The sequence below is a fragment of the Oncorhynchus masou genome, chromosome 15 (genome assembly GCF_036934945.1).
Source record: "Oncorhynchus masou masou isolate Uvic2021 chromosome 15, UVic_Omas_1.1, whole genome shotgun sequence".
Lineage (NCBI taxonomy): Eukaryota > Metazoa > Chordata > Actinopteri > Salmoniformes > Salmonidae > Oncorhynchus > Oncorhynchus masou.
Window position 1 is genome coordinate 51,125,109 of NC_088226.1, and position 27,403 is coordinate 51,152,511.

The window sequence follows — 27,403 nt, forward strand, 5'->3', positions numbered from 1 at the left end:
GATGATAGACATCCACAAAGTAATATACATACCGTAAGAAATGTAACATATTTAATTGAGTCTGATATACCTACTGAATTGATTATTTTTTTCACCTTTATTTAACCAGGTAGGCCAGTTGAGAACAAGTTCTCATTTACAACTGTGACCTGGCCAAGATAAAGCATAGCAGTTCGACACATACAACAACAGAGCTACACATGGAATAAATAAACATACAGTAGAAAAGGAAATCTATATACAGTGAGTGCAAATGAGGTAAGATAAGGGAGGTAAGGCATTAAATAGGACATGGTGGGAAAGTAATTACAATATAGCAATTGAACACTGGAATGGTAGATGTGCAAAAGATGAATGTGCAATTAGAGATCCTGGGGTGCAAAGGAGCAAGATAAATAAATACAGTATGGGGATGAGGTAATTGGATGGGCTATTTACAGATGGGCTATGTGCAGTGAACTGTGAGCTGCTCTGACAGCTGGTGCTTAAAGCTAGTGAGGGAGATACGAGTCTCCAGCTTCAGTGATTTTTGCAGTTCGTTCCAGTCATTGGCAGCAGAGAATTGGAAGGAAAGGCGGCCAAAGGCTTTGGGGGTGACTTGTGAGATATACCTGCTGGAGCACGTGCTACGGGTGGGGGCTGCTATGTTGACCTGGGATAAGGCAGGGCTTTATCTAGCAGAGACTTGTAGATGACCTGGAGCCAGTGGGTTTAATACTAAATGCTCTGAAACCAGGTTGGGTCAATAAAAACAGATGTGTAGTAACTGACATGTATTACCACTCTATTTTTTTATGTAACCTTTATTTAACGAGTCAAGTCAGTTAAGAACAAATTCTTATTTTACAATGATGGCCTGCCCAGGCCAAAACCGGACGCTGGACCAATTGTTTGCCGCCCTATGGGACTATTACAATGATGAAATAAATACTGCATGCCATCATGATGAAAAGCCAAATGACTGCCAATTACCATTTGTAGACAAGCAGTATACTGAGCATCATCATGTAAGTTTACTGTATTCCAACCAGTGGGCGTTCTATTGTCACCGCCAGCCAAATATCCCCTGGAATTTGGTGAGCAATAAATCCTAGTAGCAACACTTGGGCCACATTCGTTGCACTTTAAACACGATCGGATTGATAGTAATGACAACATCCACACCTTTTAAAGATAAATCAGGAAGGAGGAAGGTATAGTTCTCACAAATACACATCTAGCCTACTGTACTTTTTTCATACTTTCTCAAACACTCGCCGTTAACGGTCATCACCTGCGCACAGGTAAAACCCAATGTCCATGTAAGGATATTTGGGCCCTGCACTTTTTCTGGATATTCTGCACGTTTGCAGTATTTCAGTCCATTGGAATGAGTTTTATCACTGGTTGGAGACGCAGCGTGAAGAAAAATGACTGCAAAGGGTGAGTCGCACAATCCACGTAACTAGGCTAGTTGCAGTAGCCCTCGTTTCTCCCGAAGAAACCCAGCGATCTTTTATTAACAAAAAATATATACAGAAGCCTAAACAAGTTGTATTTGTGGTCACAACAGTGATTGGTTTATGTAGTGAGAAATGTATAATTTAGTGAAATAATCTGTAGCTAGATGGATTTGATAAACATTGAATGGTTGTGTAACCATTCTGATACAAGATACACTGACTTTTGTATTTGTTATATATTATAACGTTATTTCCAGGTGTTATTTTAGAAATAAGATTTAGACCGCATGAAGTGGAAATGTAATAGATTTATACAAAAATGTGCACACACACAAGAAAATGAAGTTAATTTATGACTGTTTCTACCTATCAAATCAGTACACTTGAAAACGTTCAAGCCTAGGAATAGCTTCTCTTAATGTATAGTCTATGAATAGTTTCTCAAGTATAATCTAGGGAAAGCAGATTTGTAATCACAGTACCACCATGTTGCTCTTTAACATGACAGGGCATCACTGGTGATTTAGGCCTACATCTGGAGATGAATATACAATAAAGAAAGTTCAAGAAGTTAGGGTAAAATTAGGCTAAATGAGTTATTTTGTAATAACAATACACCAAATATGTATAGGCAGTTACTGAATTTTTACCGCTGTTTTCCTAATACTTTCATTTCGTATTTTCTAAGTGCCCAATACTGCTTATTAACTATAGGCTACTAACTAACTAGGTTATTAAAGTTGTGTGGGCACGGGCTCCCACACTCATTTTATTTTGTATTTTAAATGGGACATTATTTGTCTTATTACCTAAACATGCAAACACCATCCGATAGAATTCATAGCTAGCGTTGCACTGGAATGACATTCACTCGAATGGGATTGGTGGCCAATAATAACTAACTGAAAGCCACACCCCCAATAAACCACGGATATGGCCAAAATGTGATCTGTTTTGTTACTGAATTTCTGGCTATGCTTGTTATGAAATAATTACAAGTTGTTCTACTGGTATTTATTCTGGAGTGAGGCCTATGTAAAAATATGGCACAACCACTCCCTCTCAGGGGATGTGCTTTGATAAGGAAAAATACAGTGCTGAATATAAAGCTATACTGAACAAAAATGTAAATGCAACATGTAAAGTGTTGGTCCCATTTTTAATTAGCTGAAATAAAAGATCCCAGAAATGATCCGTTTGCACAAAAAGCTTAATTCTCTGATTTTGTGTACAAATGTGTTTACATCCCTGTTTGTATTTCTCTTTTGCCAAGATAATCCATCCACTTGATAGGTGTGGCATATCAATATTTATATATATACTTTTTTATTTCACCTTTATTTAACCAGGTAGGCTAGTTGAGAACAAGTTCTCATTTGCAACTTGGACCTGGCCAAGATAAAGCAAAGCAGTGTGACACAGACAATACAGAGTTACACATGGAGTAAACAATAAATAAGCCAATAACACAAACAAGTCAATGACACAGTAGAGAAAAGAAAGTCTATATACAGTGTGTGCAAAAGGCATAAGCTGATTAAACAGCATGATCATTACACAGGTGCACCTTGTGCTGGGTTCAATAAAAGGCCACTGTAAAATGTGCAGTTTTGTCACACAACACAATTCCACAGATGTCTAATGTTTTGAGGGAGTGTGCAATTGGCAGGCTTACTGTAGGAATGTTTACCATAGCTGTTGCCATATATTTGAATGTTAATTTCTCTACCATAAGCCGCTTCCAATGTCATTTTCGAGAATTTGCCAGTACGTCCAACCTGCCTCACAACCGCAGGCCACATGTAACTACGCCAGCCCAGGACATTCATATCTGGCTTCTTCACCTGAAGGATCATCTGAGGCCAGCCATCCTGACAGCTAATGAAACAGTGGGATTTCACAACTGAAGAATATCTGCACAAACAGTCAGAAACAGTCTCAGAGAAGCTCATCTGCATGCTTGTCGTCCTCACCAGGGTCTTGACCAGACTGCAATTTGGCGTCGTACCGTATTCTGTGAGCAAATGTCACTTTCGATGACCACTGGCACGCTGGTTTGCTGATGTCAACGTTCTGAACAGAGTGCCCCATGATACCATGACGAGATCCTGAGGCCCATTGTCATGCCATTCACCCGTCGCCATCACTTCATGTTTCAGCACGATAATGCACGGCCCCATATCACAAGGATCTGTACACAACTCCTACAGACAGAAAATGTCCCACTTCTTCCACTGCCCGCGTACTTACCAGACATGTCACCCATTGAGCATGTTTGGGATGCTCTGGATGTGTATGACAGCATGTTCTAGTTCCCACCAATATCCAGCAACTACACACAACCATTGAAGAGGAGTGGGACAACATTCTACAGGCCACAATCAACACCATGATCAACACAATGCGAAGGAGATCTTTCGCTCCGCACGAAGCAAAGTGGTCACACCAGATCCACAGCCCTACCTTTTTTAAGCTATCTGTGACCAACGGATGCATATCTGTATTCCCAGTCATGTGAAATCCATAGATTAGGGCCTAATGAATTTATTTCAATTGACAAATTTCCTCATATGAACACCAACTCAGTAAAATTGTTGCATGTTCTGTTTAATTTTATTCAGTGTACATAGGGAAATAGTGAACTATAATTGTAAATGAGAGCAAAGATTAGCATCTACAGGAGAGGAATTAGATTACAATTGGAGATTTCGGCATTGTTAAATGAGACGCATCTGCTAGTGCTTACTGTATGTTCTGTCTGGTATACTGTGACCCTAGGGACACCATGCAGGCTGAAGAAATCTCAGCCAACCCCAATGTCTCCCCAACACTTAGTTTACTGTACATGGGTAACATGCAACAGTTTCTGTGAAATATATATTTCTCATGTCAAGGCATTGAATGGGATCAGATTCATTTAGTGATTCATAACAGCATGATTTTGCTTCTAGGTTGTCCGTCATACACAGTGCAGAACTTGACCCCATGCACACAGATTTCAAGTAAGTCTTCCCTTCTGTCAATTTCTGTCCCCTAGGCATGTTTAACAACATATTTCTGTTCATAGATTTTCTTTGGGCATATTACGTTTTGGTTCATCTACCCCTGCACTGAAAATATTTTCAGTCAGGATTTCTATGGGTTGCAATATTATGTTACTCACACAATAGTCCCTATTGAAATAGTTTCCATCCCTTCCAGCTCACCTTTTTTTTCTAAATGGCCTCCATTTTGCCCCCCTGTTTCAGGTTACAGATACCAGGCAACAAAGATTTACTCAACTCTACAGAACCATTGAACATGTAAGTCTGAGGGCAATGACATCGCTCCTTCCTGCTGTTCAACATATTAATAATTCAGAGAAGTACGCCATAAATGCTGGCTATAATATCTGCTCAGGTCCAGGCAGGGTGGGATCAAGAGGAATCCCAGCCTATGTTCTCAACCATAGAGACACCATTTGATTTCAATGCCTCTCCACCCTGAAGAGAAAGAGAGGATGGCCATATTTCCGTACAGGTGTAGAGAGGAAAATGAGATGTGATTGGTTCTACCTTTGGCACAGTGTGTCATTGGGTTCCTTAGGTTATGTCATCAGTATTTCCTTGTGCTACATCACCTCTGGTCTTTATATGTTCCATTGGTTTTAAAATAAGTGCATTTGGTGTGTCTGAATTGTTCGGTGGCTGTATGACATCGATATTTGATCATTCCCAAAGTCTTAAACAAGCAAAGAGACTTTACTTAGACCTTAACACAAATGCAGACACACCATTTTTATCTCATGTCTTTGAGGAAATAACTGCTTAATTATGGATTTTGTGGAAGGTGGAGCTGTACATTAAATTAATTGCTTTTCCATTATAATTTATAACAGAAAGCAATGTAAATTCCCTAAATCAAAAAGAGCAGGAGCCTGAATTGAACCCCTAGATGCTGTCCTAGTGCTCATATATTTCAACACTTCAACTGATTCAGATCTGCAGATCAGAGAGCAAGATAACGGAACACTGTACATGTACATTTGAATCTACTGTCTACACACTGTCTCTGGGCCCTGTTGAAATTAACCACCTACTAGAGGAGAGTGTGGGCCACTTTTTTTCAGGCAAGGCTTTGCATCTAGAGGCAAGATGTTCATTGTGTGACATAAATGTTTTCATACATCGAAGAAGACAATCCACCCACACATGCCCCTGGTGTGTACTGTTGGTCAACTCCAGCATCGCTCAATGAATAAAATACAAGGACAGGTTTCTTGTGTGCCCTATGGCTGTCAGAGGGGTGGAGATGCAGTGAGGTGACGTAAAATGGGAGCAATGATACGCTGGTCTGATGTGTCCCTGCTGCACTATCTGCTGAATAATGTTCCCCAGAGGAAACTAACTAACCTTGACTGAGGCAAAGCTGACCTCTTTGCACGTGTCTTGAGATTCACAGATTTACCATGTTGTGGATCACTCTTCCTCTATGACCTAAATTTAGACAGCTGTCTGAGAGCTCATTCTGATAAGTGACTGGCTATTTCCATGGGTCATTCACTTTCAGAGCGATTGGCTGTAGTGTAATTGCTGGATCTCAGTGGTACTCATCTCTCTCTCTCGCTACGCAGTGTTCTACTGGCTCTCTAATAGGGGGCACCCGGGGCAGTGCGTCTGTGCTGCTGCTGCAGTAGTCAGCCTGAGTCACTGCAGTAAAGGCTTCCTCCTTAGCAGGAATCTTCCTATCACCGGCATCAAGTCATTCTACATCTCTGTCTGGAATTTTGCAGAGAGATTTTGACATTTTCCATTCAAGATATTCAGGGATCTGAATGAGTTCTGCTGGGGTGTTTTTGCGGTCATCTGAGTGCAGTAGCCTATTGTCTTTGGTTGATGTTATACTCAGGTTATCACCTTTCTGTGGTGCATAGTGATTTTTTTGGCTTATGTTTTTTGTTGTTTATCATTTGACTCGAGTCCTGTGCAGCTAGGCCAGCCCTGCTACTGCATCAGCCTATCAGAGAAGAAACTGCAGTGTGTAGCGTGAGTGTGATGATGGGAGGAGGTGGGACAGGAGGAGGAGAGTTAAGGAACTGTGTGTGTTTGTGGAGGCGGAGTGTTGGGGGGTGGAAGATGTTTAGTTTCTCTGTGTGATAGTCATCCCAATCTTATTAAGGGCTGCGTTCTTCCTCCCCTCTCCTGCCTGCTTGACTGCTGCTGCTGTTGCCAGAGTTAGAGACTGTGTCGCGCTGCGCTGCTGGAAAGGCCTGAGCAGATAGTCAATTCTCTTCTGCGTTTGCTGTCTCTCTACCTCCCTCTAGTACTCTGTCTGCCAGATGAAAATGTCAGGGGAAGCAGAAACTCTATCAAACGGGTAAGAGATATTTTGAGGCTGCGTGGTGAAGTGATAGGTACTGACAGTGTGTTGAAGTAAACCGAGAGATGCTGCATTTGTGGTTTTGTGTGTGAATGTAATATACTGTCACAAGTCATTTCTACTGGGATTGAAACCAGAGGGTTCTCAACTTAGCTGTATCCAGAAAAACGGAACAGGTTTTGTTTTTTAAGATCCACCTCTTGTCTTTTGTCTGATGATTTCATTGTGTTTAGAAGCAGCTTGTTTTACTGCAGTATTACTTTGTTGGCATTTCTTAACTTACTAGTACTTCAATTCAATGTAAATTAACACCGGTGAAAGCTTTCAGGAGGAATCCAGATAAAGCAATATTTTATCACTGTGTGTGTGCGTGTGTGCGTGTGTGTGTGTGTGTGTGTGTGTGTGCATTCGTCTGAGTGAGTGTGTTGTGCATATTTGATTCCCTCTCAGAGCAATGGTCTCTATTGTGCAAGTTTCCCTCCAGAGAATTCAGCATCACGAAGTTGCTAACTTCAATTAATTAATTATCTGGACAATGTATGCTATGCACAACCTTTCAGGAAACAATAGCCGCCATTGTGTGTATATTATCATGCCATTTCTCAGACCCATCTATGCCCCTATTGAGTTTATGGTTAAGTCTTTATAACTGTGCAATGCTAAGCTACTGGGCACTGCAAGCTAGGCTGAAAAACAGGCTACACGGCCTCCTCTTCCTAGTGTCCTGATGGCTAATGTCCAATTGCTGGAAAATACATTTTGTGAACTCAGAGCAAGGCTTCAGTCGAAGAAGGACATCAGAGAATGCTGTGTCTTTGTTTTTACAGAGACCTGGCTTACGGACAATACACTTGACTCTGCTATTCAACCAGACAGCTTTTCCATTTTCTGTATGAGTCAAACGGCGGCTTCTAGTAAGAGTAGGGGGAGGTGTATGCTTCCTCATCAACAATTTCTGCTGTACCGAAGTTGAAAACATCTCAAGCTCCTGTTCACCTGACTTGGACTTTCTGATGGTAAAATGCCTACCTCACTATATGCCGAGTGAATTCATGTGGGTTTTTTCACAGCTGTGTACATACCGCCAAATGCAAACATCAAGGCGACACTCAGCGAACTGTACAAGAACATTAGCCAGCAAGAATCCTCTCACCCGGAAGCAGTCACTGTTGATTTTAAACAAGCACATTGAAAAAATATATATATATTCCAAAATATCACCAACATGTATCCTGTCCCACGAGAGGAAACAACGTGCTGGACCATGTCAATACAAACATCCTTGACTCGTACAAAGCCATTCCTCGCCCCCACTTCGGCCAATCAGAACACGTCTCTGTTCCCACTCCCTGCCTACAAGTAGCAAGTCAAGAGGGAGCCACCTTCACAGAGAATAAATAGGTGCTGGACAGAGGAGGCAGATTCAATGCTGAAGGAGTGTTTTGATAATATTGATTTGGAATATGTGTAAAGATTCATCCACCCAGGACTCATCCATTAATATTGAGGAATATACATTGTCACTCAACAGGCTTTATTAGGAAATGTGTTGATGATGATGTACCCACAATAACAATCTGGACATACCCCAACCAAAAACCCTGGATGAAGATATCTGTACCATGCTGATAGCCCGTACAGCAGCATTCAGTATCAGCAGAATGAACCATGGCAACTTGATGGCGCGTACAAGGCAAGCAGATATGAGCTCTGCAAATCCAATATGGAAGCAAAAAGACAATACAGACTCAAACTTGAATTGATGTTTGACAACTCAGACTCACGACGCATATGGCAAGGACTACAGACTATCACAGACTACAAAGGCAAATCCAGCTGTGTGGTGCCCACCAAAGCCTCCCCCCCAGAGGAGCTTAACATATTCTATGCTCGCTTCGAGGCAGACAATACTGAGTCATCCAGGAAGACTCGCTGCTCCAGATGACCTGGTGCTTTTGCTCTTCGAGGCTGACGTGAGAAACTCTCAAAAGAACATCCCTGGCAATGTCTTCAATGTGTGCTGACCAGTTGGCGGGCATCTTCTCGGACATTGTCAACCTGTCCCTGTCCCAAGCTGTAGTCCCCACATGCTTCAAGGAGACTACCATCATCCCAGTGCCCAAGAAAAACAAGGTGATATGCTCAAATGACTTGCACTCACCCCAGAGTCTGGTATGGCCCACATCAAGGCCAGCATGCCAGGCACACTGGACCCACTCCAATGTGCCTACTGCTCCAACAGATCCACGGAAAATGTCATTTCCATCACTATTCACACGGCCCTAACACATCTGAACAAGAGGAACACCAGTCAAAAGTTTGGACACACCTACTCATTCAAGGGTTTTTCTTTATTTTTACTATTTTCTACATTGTAGAATAATATTGAAAATATCAAAACTTATGAAATAACACATATGGAATCATGTAGTAACCAAAAAAGTGTTAAATAACATCAAAATATATTTTATATTTGAGATTCTTCAAAGTAGCCACCCTTTTACTTGATGACAGCCTTGCCTACTGTTGGCATTCTCTCCACCAGCTTCATGAGGTAGTCACCTGGAATGCATTTCAATTAACAGGTGTGCCTTGTTAAACGGCGTGAGTGACGTCATCTAAGAAATGTCTCTTCTAAATTCTTCAGGAAGCTTCATTTACCAATCACAGTTTTTTTGTGATTTCACAAAAAGCCACATTTGAAGACACCAATGGTAACGTCTTATTCTCTTACCTATTTTAAATAATACTGGTTGAATTTGTGTTCGCAGATGGGCGTTTTTTACATAGCTAGGTAGTTAGTCTACTGGTGCCAAAATTGTACTGCAGTTTGTCAGCTAAGAGGTTTTCCATATTCATCTAAGGCAAATATACTTATAGGTTTCTGCTTTCATCTGTGTCTGGTGTTAGCTAGTTACTGGCTAGCTAGGAATTCAGCCAGCATGGAATAAACACGGGGGAAGGGTTGCCCAAAACTCGGATGCAGTTGTCAAGTCATTACATCAAGAGACATGCAGAACAGGAGATTCATACAAAATTCTTGACATCGTGGAAAGAACTGAAAACTGCTGTTCACAAATGCTCTCCATCCAACCTCACTGAGCTCGAGCTGTTTTGCAAGGAGGAATGGGAAAAAATTTCAGTCTCTCGATGTGCAAAACTGATAGAGACATACCCCAAGCGACTTACAGCTGTAATCGCAGCAAAAGGTGGCGCTACAAAGTATTAACTTAAGGGGGCTGAATAATTTTGCACGCCCAATTTTTCAGTTTTTGATTTGTTAAAAAAGTTTGAAATATCCAATAAATGTCGTTCCACTTCATGATTGTGTCCCACTTGTTGTTGATTCTTCACAAAAAAATACAGTTTTATATCTTTATGTTTGAAGCCTGAAATGTGGCAAAAGGTCGCAAAGTTCAAGGAGGCCGAATACTTTCGAAAGGCACTGTATGTAATGTATCTAGACCTCAACCTGTTTCAACAAAAATTGTCTAAAGTAGCTAGCTAGTGCTGATAATTCCTTTTGGGCTCGCTAAATTATATAGCCAACACGTTGTCTATGTTGATGCTTTTACAATAACCAAACAGTAATTTGTGAAACAATAACAGGATTGGATGTTGTATGCAATATCTATGTTTGAGTTGCTTTGTCTCAGCAAGTTGTCTTGACATAATCTTACTGCAACACTGCATCATAAGCATTTTCAAAGAACTGTCTGTCATGGTGAGCTCCCTGCCCACTTAGTCTGTCTTTTCAGTCTTCCTGGTAGTTATCGGGATGAAATATTGTGGGTGATGTTTTAGTTATTCAAAGGGGTAATTTACATAGGAATCAGAATGACTGACTGTTAGGGACTTTTTAAAGGTGTTTGCTGATTGTATCGACTGTTTAGAAACTGGGTGGTAGTATTGACCCCTAGACTGTCTGTGTTGCGCTGACATTCATGACTGTGTGTTGTAGTGAGCAGGAAGTGAATGAGCTATAGCTGCTCATATGGTGGAAGGATGGTATGGTCATCCCCATGTCATTAGCTTGTGAAGGGGAGGAAATAAAGGCCTGTTTTTCAATATGGAGCCTAATGGATTCATTATAGTTTGAGAGAGAGTTCAAGCATGGTCCAGCATAAAGAGGTCCTCTGTATCACTGATCTTCAGGAATGCAAAAGGATGGCTGTCAGTTAGTCACCCTCATTGTAGAGATTCTCCTCAGTTGTGTAGGCCAGCCTCCATTGTTTGGCTTAATACATTGTGTCCATGAACCCAATTTGCTGAGAAGACATTTTGTCATCTTTGGGATTGTTAAACTTGGGGTGGTTTTGGTATGAAAATAGTGTGGCACAGGACTATCGGGATTTTCAGCCTGTTGAACAGCCTGCTCTTGTTTTTAATGGTAGGGAGCCTTGACATCAATATTTGTTTGTTTGGGATGAAGATTACTCTATATTAAAATATTTGGTGAACCCCCACTTATCAATCAATGTTTTTAATGCCGATGAATGAGAAAGCTGCTCACTGAAGAAACTGTGGTAAAAATCCAATGATCTTGTCAGATGAGAAAAATGTAGCTTTAAGCTGATCGCAGTAAAATAACTGTCGCTGATAGAACCGCAGAGAAAACGATGCGAAAGCCTGCTCAGATCAGGTGGGAGAGTGGGACAATATCATGACCTGCGCTCCTTATAGAATGTTTTGGAGGTGTTTTGTGTTCCTCTTGCCCTACCACTAAAAACAGAACAGGGGCACTGCAGCAGAGTTGCCTGGGAGAGAAAAAGAAGTGACGTGGCTCTTTTTAAAGATACCTGTTACTGTAGATAGACAGTGAATTACTCCTTTGTAGTTAATGCTGTGTCATGCTACTCTATAGACTGAGCTCATAGACATTTCACCTAGTTATTGACATGAACAAACAAGATTTTGTCCTGGGGTTCATTCATAAAAGAATAGAACACATTTAGGTCCACTAGTAAGCTGGCAGTAATAAGCTTCTTTCATTTGACAATGTAAACCTCATTTATCTCAGAGGCAAATGATTTACTTGTTTGAGGGGAAGTCAAAAATAGAATGTGTTATTTTAAAATGTAGGTTCTCCACTGAGGACCAATGGTAGGTATTGGCCAAGACCGTCATTATGTGTTAAAGTAACATACTTAATTCACCTAACCTTCTGTCTCTTTCCCCTTTCCTGTATCTCAGGTCCCAGAAGTCAGACCTGTCTGTGGCCCTGGAGGACTGCATGGCAGCGTTGGACCTGTTCCTGAGGAACGACTTTGAGGAGGCCCTGTCCAGGCTTCACTGCAGGTGAGAGACCGGGACCCTGATTGTGTGGGTCGACACAAGTGACTGGTGGTAATACTGTGTGCTAGTTTCACAAACACCAAATAGCACTGGCAAGTCGTATGGTTTCCTGATCAGTTTGTGCTTCGCCAACTCCTTTCTTGTTTGTTGCCACCTGGCGACCGGGCTAGGCTGGTGCTACAGTAAAGTGTACACTCTGTACTAGTTTAATAAACACCATCTCTCCTATTGGACACTCCTTCATCATTGTGTTCAAAAACACAATTGTGAAGTTTCCTATTACTCTGTGAATTCTCTCTTTCATTATCATCAACAAATAATCTTTTCTCTTCTTTGGCCACTCCCAAATCACAGTTTCTCTCCAGCCCTCCCTAGTGTGTCTCCTTTCTCATCCCCTCAGTGTTACACAACTCAGTGGATATACAGTACTTATCTAATCCCTCCCAGTTTCCATGTTGATCTCCTCTTTTAGTTCTGAAATGTACATGGTAGTCTAGTATGGGCATGAAATTAAGGAAATATTTACCCCAAAGGGTAATCTTGGCAAACCTGCCATTGCCCAACCCTCTTGCTCTTACCACGCAAGGCTTGGCATATTCTGTCAGCTGTCACCCTGGGGCTAGGCAATGGGAGTGATGGTAGACCGAGTTCTGTAGGCAGAGCAAAGGGATAGGCATTTAAACTGCCCTCTGGCTTCCTTTGTTTGCTACCGGTGTTCAAAGAAAACCTTTGTGGGAAAAGCCTCCACGTCATCAACATCCTAGTGTGTAATATCAACTAATGCGTTGCTGAGCATTGGTTTAACACAGTATTGGGGGGGAGAACAGTAATAAGAGACCATCGACAGTGCCTTGCGAAAGTATTCGGCCCCCTTGGACTTTGCGACCTTTTGCCACATTTCAGGCTTCAAACATAAAGATATAAAACTGTATTTTTTACGAAGAATCAACAACAAGTGGGACACAATCATGAAGTGGAACGACATTTATTGGATATTTCAAACTTTTTTAACAAATCAAAAACTGAAAAATTGTGAAAATTATTCAGCCCCCTTAAGTTAATACTTTGTAGCGCCACCTTTTGCTGCGATTACAGCTGTAAGTCACTTGGGGTATGTCTCTATCAGTTTTGCACATCGAGAGACTGAAATTTTTTCCCAAGTTTAAACATCCTTGCAAAACACCTCGAGCTCAGTGAGGTTGGATGGAAGGAGCATCTTTCCACAGATTCTCGATTGGATTCAGGTCTGGACTTTGACTTGGCCATTCTAACACCTGGATATGTTTATTTTTGAACCATTCCATTGTAGATTTTGCTTTATGTTTTGGATCATTGTCTTGTTGGAAGACAAATCTCCATCCAAGTCTCAGGTCTTTTGCAGACTCCATCAGGTTTTCTTCCAGAATGGTCCTGTATTTGGCTCCATCCATCTTCCCATCATTTTAACCATCTTCACTGTCCCTGCTGAAGAAAAGCAGGCCCAAACCATGATTCTGCCACCACCATGTTTGACAGTGGGGATGGTGTGGTCAGATGATGAGCTGTGTTGCTTTTACGCAACAAACATAACGTTTTGCATTGTTGCCAATAAGTTCAATTTTGGTTTCATCTGACCAGAGCACCTTCTTCCACATGTTTGGTGTGTCTCCCAGGTGGCTTGTGGCAAACTTTAAATCACTTTTTATGGATATCTTTAAGAAATGGCTTTTTCTTGCCACTCTTCCATAAAGGCCAGATTTGTGCAATATAACTGATTGTTGTCCTATGGACAGAGTCTCCCACCTCAGCTGTAGATCTCTGCAGTTCATCCAGAAAATCATGGGCCTCTTGGCTGCATCTCTGATCAGTCTTCTCCTTGTATGAGCTGAAAGTTTAGAGGGACGTCCAGGTCTTAAAGATTTGCAGTGGTCATAATCCTTCCATTTCAATATTATCAAAAATAAACAGTGCTCCAGGGATGTTTAAAGCTTGGGAAATCTTTTTGTATCCAAATCCAGAAACTTCTTCAATCAGTATCTCGGACCTGCCTGGAAAGTGTTCCTTGTTCTTCATGATGCTCTCTGCGCTTTTAACGGACCTCTGAGACTATCACAGTGCAGGTGCATTTATACGGAGACTTGATTACACACAGGTAGATTGTATTTATCATCATTAGTCATTTAGGTCAACATTGGATCATTCAGCAATCCTCACTGAACTTCTGGAAAGTTTGCTGCACTGAAAATAAAGGGGCTGAATAATTTTGCACGCCCAATTTTTCAGTTTTTGATTTGTTAAAAAAGTTTGAAATATCCAATAAATGTCGTTCCACTTCATGATTGTGTCCCACTTGTTGTTGATTCTTCACAAAAAAATACAGTTTTATATCTTTATGTTTGAAGCCTGAAATGTGGCAAAAGGTCGCAAAGTTCAAGGGGGCCGAATACTTTCGCAAGGCACTGTATAAAATAAAATAAATAACCCTTAGAGAAAGCCAGTGGTGCTGAAATAGCAGTGCATATCTCTTTCTCTCTCTCGTTCTCCCTCCTTTCCTTTCCTCTCCTCTGTTCAGGCTGATGTACTGTACTGACACAGTAAGCTGGGCCAGGTATAGTTTAGAATCTCTGCAGCACAGCACACACAGTGGCAGGCTTTCTCTCATGTACTAAACCTCTATAATAATGCAGAGTATGTTTATACTGTGGTTTGTATTTTCATATCACAGAATGCTAAACTCAGCAATATATATTTGCTGAAATATACGTTTGATCAAATAGCAAAATCATCATAAGCTACTGCATGTTCATAGTGAAAGAGACAAAGGCTTGCAGTTCGATCAGATTTTTTTTTTTAAGGACGAAGACACTGCAATGACATCAAAACAGACAGCCAGCCTCATGCTTTTAAGCACAGCTTTATATTCAGATTAGACGGTAAGATTCTGCATTGCCTGCTTCTCTCTGAAGCTACTAGCTAGCTGTTCAAACATGCGGACGGGGCAGGAACAGCAGCAGGCCTTATGTAATTGTCCTGTCCCAGTCTCAAGTACTTGGTTGCCCCCCCCCCCCCGCATTCCTAATGAGTGCTCTACACTAGGTGTGGAAGTGTTGATCTAGTATACATTGTAAAAGGTTGGGGAGGGGCTGCTATACTGTACAACATGTACAAATGGAACACATGTTCATACAGAGGTTGTAACGTCACCACCTACTGTAGAATGGTTTCGTCTCATTGGCTGGCCAAGATTCAGGCAAAAAGGCAGAAGCACAATGGATAGCAACTTGCACTACAAATCTTATTACTCTGAAGACGAGAGTAAACAGCTTAACAGAGCTCACCACATTGTTGCTCTCCCCCATTAGAATGCTTTATTCTTAGGAGCTGTGTCAGAGCAATTTGACCACACAAACAACTAAAGTTGCCTCATTTTGGCACTCAACGTGAGCACTGTCAGGTTCTGTAATTCACTGAAACGTGCACGATGAGACGGAGAACCTCCCTCCTGCTGGCTGGCTCTTTTTAAGTCTGTGTTTTTTTTTGTTGCAGAACATTAGATTATGTTTACCCATGACAATGAATAAGCTTCAAGAGTCAGGAGTGCAGGCCCCACAGTCATCATTGGCCCTTGTCCATCTCTGTCTCCACAACAGTCAACAACAGTAGACAGAAGGCAGGCAGGCAGCAGGCACAAACATTCCAATTCATGGCCTGTTTTTACCATGCTGCTTTTTTCCCTGACGAAATGTCTCCTGATTTGAATCCCTTTTGAAAAACGACACTATATATACAAAAGTATGTGCACACCCCTTCAAATGAGTGGATTTGGCTATTTCAGCCACACCCATTGCTGACAAGTGTATCAAATCGAACACACAGCCATGCTGTCTCTATAGACAAACATTGGCAGTAGAATGGCCTTACTGAAGAGCTCAGTGACTTTCATGGTGGCACCGTCATAGGATGCCACCTTTCCAACAAGTCCGTTTGTCACATTTCTGCCCTGCTAGAGCTTCCCCGGTCAACTGTAAGTGCTGTTATTGTGATGTGGAAATGTCTCGGAGCAACAAAGGACTGTGAACTGCCAGGCATGCAGACATGTGACATTACAGTGAAGAAACTCACCAGCATTATCCTATCCTGCCACTGTGACTATGGTGGAACCTGCTGGGAACAAGTCAGACCAGAGCTCCTGGTTGTGGAATGTTAGTGTCACAGTGTGACATTCAGGGAATTCACATGGGCCTGTATCCAAGAAAACATATTGTAACTTAAAGGAGCTGGGCTTTTTAAAGAGTTTTTGGTCAGAAAATACATTAAATATACTAAACTCAGCAACATCTTTTTTTCAGGACCCTGTCTTTTAAAGATAATTCGTAAAAATCCAAATAACTTCACAGATCTTCATTGTAAAGGGTTTAAAACACTGTATCCCATGCTTGTTCAATTATAACCATAAACAATTCATGAACATGCACCTGTGGAACGGTCGTTAAGACACTAACAGCTTACAGACGGTAGGCAATTAAGGTCACAGTTATGAGAACTTAGGACACTAAAAAGGCCTTTCTTCCTTTGGTGAAAAACACCAAAGGAAAGCTTCCCAGGGTCCCTGCTCATCTGCGTGAACGTGCCTTAGGCATGTTGCAAGGAGGCATGAGGACTGCAGATGTGGCCAGGGAAATAAATTGCAATGTCCGTACTGTGAGACGCCTAACATGCTGACCAGGCACGTCGCTTGCGCGAGCCTTGCAAAATACATTTTGAAACCATGTTATTCAATTATTGCACCGACACTGCTCGCGCGCGCCAATGAGCGTCTGCATTGCCAAGGGCTAAAATAGAAGTCATTCCTATTTCTGACGCAGATTGCGCTGCAAGTCCTGCCTCTCCCATCCCCTCATTGGTTTATAGAAGCAGGTACCCACGTGCCTTCTCCTCATTGGTTATACCCACGTGGGTGGTTGAAAGACGAACTGTTTTGCCGGTCGTCGTGGTAATACTATGAAAGTGTAGATGACAATCACCATATAAGTTCTAAGATGAAAAAGTCTGGAAGGAGGAGAGAACTAGAAACGATTCGGTTGACCGTTTTATGTGTGGATTGATTGTCGGAGTAGAGGACCTTGTGCTTTTCAGGTAAAATAACAAATCAATGTTTATATCCCAGGACAAATTAGCTAGCAACAGCAAGCTAGCTAAATAGGACAAATTAGCTAGCAAGTGCAAGCTAACTAGCTAAATTGCCATACATGTTTAATGCTTTTCGACCTGTCCCCAAATTAATGTCATTGGTTCAGATTTTGTTTTGATATTTTAACCTCTGTGTTGTGATCGCTATTGGTGTGGTAGGACAAAATAAATGTATGCACGATGGCGCATGCGCGCAGCCGGTTTGGGTTCCGTGTAAGACAGCACTACAGGGAAACAGGACGGACAGCTGATCGTTCTCACAGTGGTAGACCACGTGTAACAACACCTGCACAGGATCGGTACACCCGAACATCACACCTGCGGGACAGGTACAGGATGGCAACAACAACTGCCAGGAATGCACAATCCCTCCATCAGTGCTCAGACTGTTCGCAATAGGCTGAGAGAGGCTGGACTGAGGGCTTGTAGGCCTGTTGTTAGGCAGGTCCTCACCCAGACATCACAGGCAACAACGTCGCCTATGGGCACAAACCCACCATCGCTGGACCAGACAGGACTGGCAAAAAGTGCTCTCCACTGAGGAGTCGCGGTTTTGTCTCACCAGGGGTGATGGTCCGATTTGCGTTTATCATCGAAGAAATTAGCGTTACAGCGAGACCTGTACTCTGGAGCGGGATCGAGTTGGAGGGTCCGTTATGGTCAGGGGTGGTGTGTCACAGCATCATCGGACTGAGCTTGTTGTCATTGCAGGCAATCTCAACACTGTGCTTTACAGGGAAGACATCCTCCTCCCTCATGTGGTACCCTTCCTGCAGGCTCATCCTGACATGACCCTCCAGCATGACAATGCCACCAGCCATACTGCTCGTTCTGTGCGTGATTTCATGCAAGACAGGAATGTCAGTGTTCTGCCATGGCCAGCGAAGAGCCCGGATCTCAATCTCAATGAGCACGTCTGGGACCTGTTTGATCGGAGGGTGAGGGCTAGGGCCATTCCCCCCAGAAATGTCCGGGAACTTGCAGGTGCCTTGGTGGAAGAGTGGGGTAACATCTCACAACAAGAACTGTAAAATCTGGTGCAGTCCATGAGGAGGAGACGCACTGCAGTACTTAGTATCTGGTGTGGCCATCAGCTGCATTGACTGTTACTTTTGATTTTGACTCCCCCCTCCCCCCTTGTCCAGGGAGAAATGATTCAATTTGTGTTAGTCACATGTCTGTGTAACTTACTCAGTTTATGTCTCAGTTGTTTAATTTTGTTATGTTCATACAAATATTTACACATGTTAAGTTTTCTGAAAATATATACGCAGTTGACAGTGAGAGGACTTTTTTTTTCGCTGAGTTTACATATTGAATGTCAATGTTTATATACTTATACTTTTACAGTAAGAACATCCATACATGTGCACCTCTTCATTTGTGTCGAAGACATACAAAGTAATATTTTTTTGTTGAGACTGCATTTTGAGAGGGCAACAATCGCTGCTAAAAATATAGCTCAATATTTCTGTTTCTCTTTTTCTTCCTTCACAGAATCAAAGACAGCATGTACCATGCACTCACATACGCCACCATACTGGAGATGCAGGCCATGATGACCTTTGACCCGGAGCACATCCTGGCAGCGGGTAACACCATGAAGGAGGCTCAGGCAGTATGTCAGCGGTAAGTCTCATTTGTAATGTTCTACATTCTAAAACGAGATCTTCAAAGTTCTTGTATGCTATTTATTTCCTTTAGAGGCAACAAAAGCAAAAACAAATTTTTGGCTCAGTGATAGCTATTCAATCATGAAGATAGGAACCACATGATCTGATCAAGTGAAACCACTTTGTGAATTTTGTAACATGTGTTTGCAGCAAAACAAGACACATTTACCTCAAACTCCTATTATGAAGAACAACCATATACAGGCGAAATATATTTGGCTCTGGATGACCTCGGCCATTCCAGTGGGGAGAACCTCCGGGTGTTATGGGAGATGTTCATCCTGGTCTCTGGTGGCTGGTTAGCTGTTCTGACATAATCACAGAGCAAATATCACCCAGGTCCTATCAGATCTCGCTGGCTGGTGGAATTTCAGAGCGGCCTGTAACAGTGAATGTGTGAAAATGTGCTATATGGATACGCCTCTCCAAATGGTGGGACACACACACACACTCCCAGACTGGGCCTGCCACACCGCCTGAGAATGTTGGGTGGGTCAGGGGAACCCCATGACCGTGGACCCTGTGCTATTCTAAGAGCCGCTCTACATCTTATCTACACAAGCCATAAAATGCGTCTGGGCCACACTGATTTGCATGAAGAGTAGATATCTACGCAAATTCAACTTTTACAGAAGGTTTAACATTATCCCACGGATCACTGATCAACAGTGGTTACAGTAAACCACTCATTATATGCTTGTATCTCCCTTAATCCATATCATGTAATTCCCAATACTGAAACCTGATCTGAGTTCACTATACTGTTGGTCAATGTCTGTCAATGAATGTAGTTACCACATGTCACCGTTTTTTGATATCCAAGCACAAGAATGTGTTGAATTCCAAGTTTCTTTGCTCACACATCCACAGACTGGTGTTGAATTGTTGTGAACCAACTCTGCTATGTCTGTCTCATCGAACACTGTATTGTAATGTTGGATTTGGTGTGTAATAGTGTAATTAGGTTCTGTGCGTAATCTCTCCCAGGTTCCGCAAGAAGTCAACCTTTAGCAACAGAAACTTCACAGAAGGTTAGAACATACTTACTTCAGTACATTCTAACTTCACTACACACTAAGACACAGACATACTGTTTTACCACAAGCCTCGTATCTTATCATCACTAGTGTGAATTGAACAATTGTTTTCATTGCTAGTATTCCTAAATAAATAAAAACCTGCTACTGTGAAATATACTCTGTTTTTGATGTTTTCATTTAATACATTTACTTTTTAGCAGATACTCTTATCCAGAGCGACTATGGGTTAATTACCTTGCACAGGGGAACATCAACAGATTATTTTTTTTCTCACCTCGTAAGCTCGGGGATTCAAACTAGTGACTTTTCAGTTACTGGTTCAACGCTCTTAACCACTAGGCTACCTGCCAACCTATTAGTTAGCTAACCTTGATGGTTGTTCAGTACTTGAGAATACAGTTTAAAATGTGTTTCTTGTCTGTGAGTTTACTGTGCAGCCTCCTGCTGATGTAATGGTTTGAGGATGTCAGAAGATAATTGTGCTCTCATTTTCACCTCAGAGGAACTCCACGCTGAAGTGTGCTATGCAGAATGTCTCCTACAGAGGGCAGCACTCACCTTCCTTCAGGTAACCTGCTGCTACCACATCACCCACTGACGCTCACTATCTCTTTGCAGCACTGATACAGATGTTCAAGTTTATTGTGCATTTATGATATTGAAATTGTTCTTTACCCCTGTTTCTGTAGGATGAAAGCATGATCAGTTTCATCAAGGGAGGAATCAAAGTGAGGAATAGCTACCAGACGTATAAGTAAGCACTCTTGATGTAGTGTATGGCCTTTATAGTGCATTTCCCTAATGTCTCAACTTGTGCTATTTTTTTACCCCCTTTTCGTGATATCTAATTGGTAGTTATGATGTTGTCTCATCGCTGCAACACCCCAACGAGCTCGAAGGTCGAGTCTGGCGAAGGTCAAGTCATGCGTCCTCTGAAACTTTACCCACCAAGCCGTGCTGCTTCTTATCACACCTGCTCGCCTAACCCGGAAGCCAGCCGCACCAATGTGTCGGAGGAAACACCGTTCACCTGACAACTAAAGTCAAGCGCACAGCCTGCCACAAGGAGTCGCTAGAGCGCGATGAGCCAATCGTGCGCCGCCTATAGGGCTCCTGGTCACAGCCGGCTGTGACACAGCCTGGGATTGAAGGCGCCACTCGGGAGGCCCCTATCAACTCGTAAGGAATGTACATCTGTATTTCAGAGAGCTTCATACGGTCCTCCAGTCCTCTACCTACGTCCATGGTGACAATCATGGGCATTTTGAAGGCGGGGTCAAGCTTGGAGTAGGAGCCTTCAACTTGGTGAGGGAACTGCTTCATGTCGATAATGTTTGTGGTCCAATTTTCTGGACTGGTAGATTGTATAGAAGGACCTTTTTGGTGTGAGGGTTATATAACTCAGTGTAACTCAACGCATTGCCCTGATTGGTACAATGTATAATTGTGTCTGTCTCATCTCTCACTTTTTCACTCCTGTGTTCTTGGGTTGTGTACAGATGATCTCCATGCTGCCCACACGGACCCTCAGGTTGCTGGAGTTTGTGGGTTTCTCTGGAAATAAGGTAGGTTTCCTACTGTTAACCTGGTGTGAGATGCTGAGCTGGACTGAACTGGGCTGTATGGATGGACTGTGCTAAGTCTGCAGTGTCCTGTGTTGTGTGTGTCTGCAGGAGTTTGGCTTGCAGCAGCTGACGGAGGGCTCTGCAGGGCAGACTTTCAGGTCCTTCCTGTGTAACATGCTGCTCCTCTGCTACCACACCTTCATGAGCTTCATCTTGGGTGAGAGACAGGTTGATGTTACCACACATTAAACGTCACCGCACTGACCTTTTCATCTCCCAAAACAAGCCTTATAGGAGTGGGCAAACTGTTTGGCTCGAGGGCCACATCACAATTTTTTGGGGGACCAATTGTTTGTTAAAATCAATTTCGCGGGGGCCTCCCGAGTAGCGCAGCGGTCTAAGGCACTGCAGAGTAGTATTTGAGGCATCACTACAGACCCGGGTTTGATCCCAGACTGTGTCACAGCTGGCCGTGACAGGGAGACCCATGAGGCAGCGTACAATTGGCCTAGCATCGTCCGGGTTAGGAGAGGGTTTGGCAGGCCGAGATATCCTTCTCCCATCGCGCTCTAGCAACTCCTGTGCCGGGCCAGGCGCATGCATGCTGACACGGTCGCCAGGTGTACAGTGTTTCCTCCAACACATTGGTGTAGCTGGCTTCCGGGTTAAGTGAGCATTGTGTCAAGAAGCTGTGTGGCTTGGTTGGGTTGTGTTTCGGAGGACACACGTCTCTCGCCCTTAGCCTCTCCCGAGTCCATACAGGAGTTGCAGCAATGGGACAAGACTGTAACTACCAATTGTTTTCCATTAAATTGGGGAGAAAAAAGGGGTAAAAAAAAAACAAGAATTCACTAAAAATAAATACTTGAAAAATATAAATAATGTTTGTCTCGTGGGCCAGATTGAAGTGTCCGGACAGACCAAACTAAAATTAAATAACATTGTATTTTTCTCCTCACGGCTTGCAGGCACAGGGGAGGGGGATGTGGAGGATGCTGAGAAACTGCTTCAGCCCTATCTAAAACAGTATCCTAAGGTCAGTGAGGACATTTGTATAATTTATAGCAGTAAAGTACAATTCTATTCCAATTGTATTGGTTTTGTGAAATATTGTGAATTATTTGGTGCATAGGCCTGTACACACACTCATTCCCATCGAAACAGTTTATAGTGAAACAGTGTGTTCTATACCTCTGTTGTTTTAAGGGATCTATCTTCTTGTTCTTCGCTGGTCGAATAGAGGTTATCAAAGGAAACCTGGATGCTGTGAGTGTAGATTAATGATTTTGACTACTACCAAAATGATTTTGTTTAGACTACAAACCATCCCTTTTCATGTGTTGTATTTGTGTGTACCAGGCTATAGAGCGCTTTGAGGAGTGCTGTGAAGCTCAGCAACAGTGGAAGCAGTTTCATCACATGTGCTACTGGGAGCTGATGTGGTGTTTCACATACAAGAGACATTGGAAGATGGCCTACTTCTATGCTGATCTGCTCAGCAAAGAGAATGCATGGTCCAAGGTGGGACATTCTGCAGTGATTGTATTTTGCATATCAGTACTATATAGTCAAGTATGAAGGACATAACATCTGTTTCAGTACAGTAATGGTTGCATTATCTCGAAGGCACATGCGGCAAAGTCTTAACAGAATATGGATTAGCTTGTTTTACAGCTTTTAATGTATTCCACTTAGTCTCTAGAGGGCCAAATTGATGATGATGCCTAAAGTGTAGTAGTAGTTTCAGTAGTAATACATGCACATTTCCCTCCAGGCAACATATGCCTATATGAAAGGTGCCTACCTCAGCATGCTGACCAGGGAGGAATGCCAACCATTCCAGGAGAGTGAGGTAGCGCTGTTCAGGTAGGTCACTGCAATATACAAACCCCTGTGTCACCATAATGCTTTGTAATCTATTTATTTCATTCTACCCACGGTTCTTGTATAATCAAGTCATTCTATCCAAATGAATCAATATGTTACATGTATCCATTTTCTATCCACTCCAGGCAGGTACATGGGCTTAAGCAGAAAATAGCTGGAAAGTCTTTGCCAACTGAGAAGTTTGCCATCCGAAAAGCCCGTCGTTACCTGACTGAGAACCCGATAACGCTCCCTGCACCTCCTCTGGTCAGTACTGCATGGTTTGACAGCATGTTCCCTATTACATTGTAATTATAGTGTAACAAAATACTACTAAATAATACTACTGTGACAACCGGTGGCCTTGTCTGTCCTCTGCAGGAGATGATGTACATCTGGAACGGCTACACAGTCATCGGTAAACACAAAGACCTCACGGAGGGCATGCTGAAAACACTGGACGAGGCACAGGCAAAACTCGACAATAGCCAAAGTAAGTAACACAAACGTATGTCACCCTGGAGAGTTGATACTGCCTCTACACATAATTTAGGAACAGCATTAATGATTGGATTCAGACAACTCCTTTCTTATCTCGTTATTATCATGTTTAGCAACACTGTTTAGTAGAGTTTTGTGATGGGGCTTGATTGTTGTACTTTGCGTTCCGAAGGGACAGAGTTCTCCATAGACGACCAGTGTTTGGTGAGCCTGCTTAAGGGTCTGTGTCTGAAGCACCTGGGACACCAGGAGGAGGCTGAGGCCTACTTCACCTTGGTCCTTTGCAAGTGAGCGCCACACACACACACACTCACTCGCACACACACACACACACAAAGTCGCGCACACTCATCCTTTCACAATATGATAGTGGAAGAGACCTACTCTTTTACTATTCATTTCAAGTTAATTTCATTTCTTGTTTCATTCCTGATCTCTGTTGTATTTTTCTCTTGTCAGTGAAACACAGATCAAGTTTGATCACTACTTGGTTCCCAATGCACTGCTTGAGCACGGGCTGCTGTGTCTGGAACAAGGGAGGAAGGAGGAGGGCATCAAACTACTGGAGATGGCCAAGTGAGTTTCTTGGTCCTTACACAACATAATTATCTCTACCTATCTCAATACAATAGTTAATTGAAATTCTGAAACCTGTCTTTTTTACAAGAATTCTATTAGTATGTAAAGTAAAAATCATCTGGCCAGGCCTTTTCATTGTTCCCCTATATTTACAGGCAAAATTACAAAAACTACTCCATGGAATCGCGGACACATTTCCGAATCCAAGCTGCTTTGCACAAGGCCAAGGCCACAGGAGAGAATGGGATTCACACCATGCCCTCCAGCCCGTAGCTGGTGTGGGAAAAACGGGGCCAATGTCCAGCCATCCCACAGTGCATAAGCCAAACGCCGCAGGGATGAGGCAGAGTACCAAACCACCCACTACCAGCAACAAGCATATGACTGGCCAGCCACCGAGCTCTTAGAAAGACCCGCAACACTACACAAACATAATGTACACTGAAAGGTCAAAAGCATACAGACAATAGTATTTACTCAGACAAAGAAAATATACGCAATATATAGAAAAATACCACACTGCTGGATGTAGATGTACAGGGTTTCATCAGTCTATTGCAAAAACCTATGGTTAGATACCCATCCCTGAATGTTCACCCTCCAGCATAAATACATACATTCACTGGTAAACATGTCTTTTCACACCTGTCACAGGGGTTTTTGCAACATATTTGAGTGGTTAAAGGTATTCTCATAGCTTTTTCCCTCTGCTCGGAGCTAATGACTAAAAGCACTGTGGCCAATCTTGGACAATGTCTGTCTTGTTGACCGTGATCTATTGCAGATAACCTCCTGCCCTAATGCCTTTATCTCTGTGCTTCTATGACTGGTTTTATATGTGTATTTCAATTTTCACCCTGAACAGCTCAAGGGAAGTTTTGGCACATTGGATCAACTGAACCACTTTCTGGGAAGGAATGCATGACCAGTCCAACTATATTTTTGTGGATATAGTGCCCACTGACATCTGCACAAAGTTAAATCATACAGCCATACAAACACATTGCAGAAATGCACGTGTGATGGTAGGGGGTTATTTTGTCTGTTTATTTATTAACTGCAATGGCAGCTTTTACAAAATTGTCCTGTTTTAAGTGGACCGATGAATGTGTCTTTTAGAAAGGCAGGCTCCTTGCTTGTTCTCTACATGTGGACACAATCCAACAGTACTTGAGCTCAAACAAACAAGTCTTTCAGATTGACACAGGAAAGCCAGGCTGCCAGTTTCATCTGTAGTGAGTGAAGTGTTGACAACCACAAGAGCCTTCCATATATAAATATGCAGGTCCGACATCAACATAGACAATAATGGCTTACAAGGAGTTGTTGCACATTAACAGTAGTGGAAAAAGTACAAGTGACAATACCTTGATAGAAAATAACTCAAGTGAAAGTCAGCAAAATACTACTTGAGTATAAAAGCCTAAAAGTAATTGGTTTAAAATTGACCTAAGTACAGTGGTGGATAAAGTACTCAATTGTCATTCTTGAGTAAAAGTAAATGCTATACATCAAGTAACTTGTATTACGCAAACCAGATGACACAATTTTCTTGTTTTTTTTACGGACAGCCAGGGGCACACTCCCAACAGTCAGACATAATTTACAAACGCAGTATTTGTGTTTAGTGATTCCGCCAGTAGGGATGACAATGGGTTATATTGATAGGTGCGTGAATTGGACCATATTGCTGTCCTGCCTGAGCATTCAAAATGTAATGAGTACTTTTGGGTGTCAGGGACAATGTGTGAAGTAAAAAGTATATATTTTCTTTAGGAATATAGTGGAGTAAACGCTGTCAAAAATATAAATATTCAAGTACGTACACCCCAAAAATTAGTTATTCAAAATATTTTTACTTTACTTTACTTTACACCACTGTAAATGAAATAGTTACGTTCTTGTGTAATAAATTATCTAATAAACTGTATATGATAGTTGTGATTAGAAAAAGGGTTACCTTTTTCATGTTCTATGATTATTTAATCTCTATTTACAACAAAATAAGTATCCAAACCCAGGCATTAGAGTGGTGTCTTGAGTTTAAATGTTGGAATTAGAGATGATTTAGCTGTTCATTCTTAGAATAAGGTTTGGTGTAAAAGCAATTTAAATATCTCTAAAGGGTGAAGGAAATGTATAAATAGATTTTTTTCAAATATAGAGATTATCTTAGTTTGGGATGTTCTAATGATTAGGTCTGACATTTTCTTGTTTTGTTCCATTGTTTTCTTTGTGTGTACTATTTATGTCGGTAAATTCAATCTTATTGGCTCTGTGATGAGGTCAGAATATGATATGGGGCATGGCTACTGAGCAGATTGACATTCCTGGACCTGTACATACTAAATGTTTGTTTTGTAATTTAAGATTAAATTATGAAATAAGTAACTCAAATTGGGTCTGGTTAGATTTTTTTTTACTCTTGTACGACCCATTTGCTTTTGGATAACTGGATGAACTGCACTCCAAACACCACGCTGTTGTCTGGATTTCAAATGTACCATTGTTTGTGATTGTCCATAATTTTGTCTTTTGTGTAATGGTATCAAGTCAAAACGGCCATACCAGGCAGCCACGAACCAACCCCCAACAAAAAAACACATAATATAGGCCTTTTATACCACTATTACTACTACTACTACTATTTCTACTATGCAGTTCAGTTGAATGTGGCTTGTACAGCACATGTCGTGGTTGGTTCCTGGCTGCCTGGTTTCTTCGTTCCTTGATACTGTTACATTGCAGATGCAGTTATGCTGAAGAAAACTGCCATCAAACAACTATCTGTAATTAGCTACATACGTGTCAAATTGTAATTCAACCCAATTTTAACACAGTAATATTATTTTAACAACCATCTGATTGGTGGGATGGTGGAGTAGCCTGCTTAATATAGATCGCAGTTGATTGGT

General features: G+C 42.0%; 1 protein-coding gene across 2 annotated transcripts; it reads left to right on the forward strand.

The window, feature by feature from the left end:
* The first annotated feature begins 1,102 nt into the window (after positions 1-1,102).
* LOC135556411 (tetratricopeptide repeat protein 39A-like) lies at positions 1,103-26,879 on the forward strand. Of its 2 annotated transcripts, XM_064989601.1 has the most exons (20): positions 1,103-1,422; positions 4,394-4,444; positions 4,691-4,744; positions 11,994-12,098; positions 18,762-18,893; positions 19,925-19,968; positions 20,478-20,545; positions 20,667-20,731; positions 21,183-21,282; positions 21,477-21,542; positions 21,651-21,759; positions 22,511-22,578; positions 22,749-22,808; positions 22,902-23,063; positions 23,317-23,408; positions 23,555-23,675; positions 23,790-23,901; positions 24,082-24,196; positions 24,369-24,485; positions 24,644-26,879. In XM_064989601.1, exons 1-20 carry the CDS (start codon positions 1,370-1,372, stop codon positions 24,759-24,761), a joined length of 1,812 nt encoding a protein of 603 aa, XP_064845673.1. In that variant the 5' UTR covers positions 1,103-1,369; the 3' UTR covers positions 24,762-26,879. The 2 variants fall into 2 exon arrangements, with proteins under 2 accessions (XP_064845673.1, XP_064845674.1); XM_064989602.1 differs by lacking the exons at positions 1,103-1,422; positions 4,394-4,444; positions 4,691-4,744 and adding an exon at positions 6,525-6,797.
* The last annotated feature ends 524 nt before the right edge of the window (positions 26,880-27,403 follow it).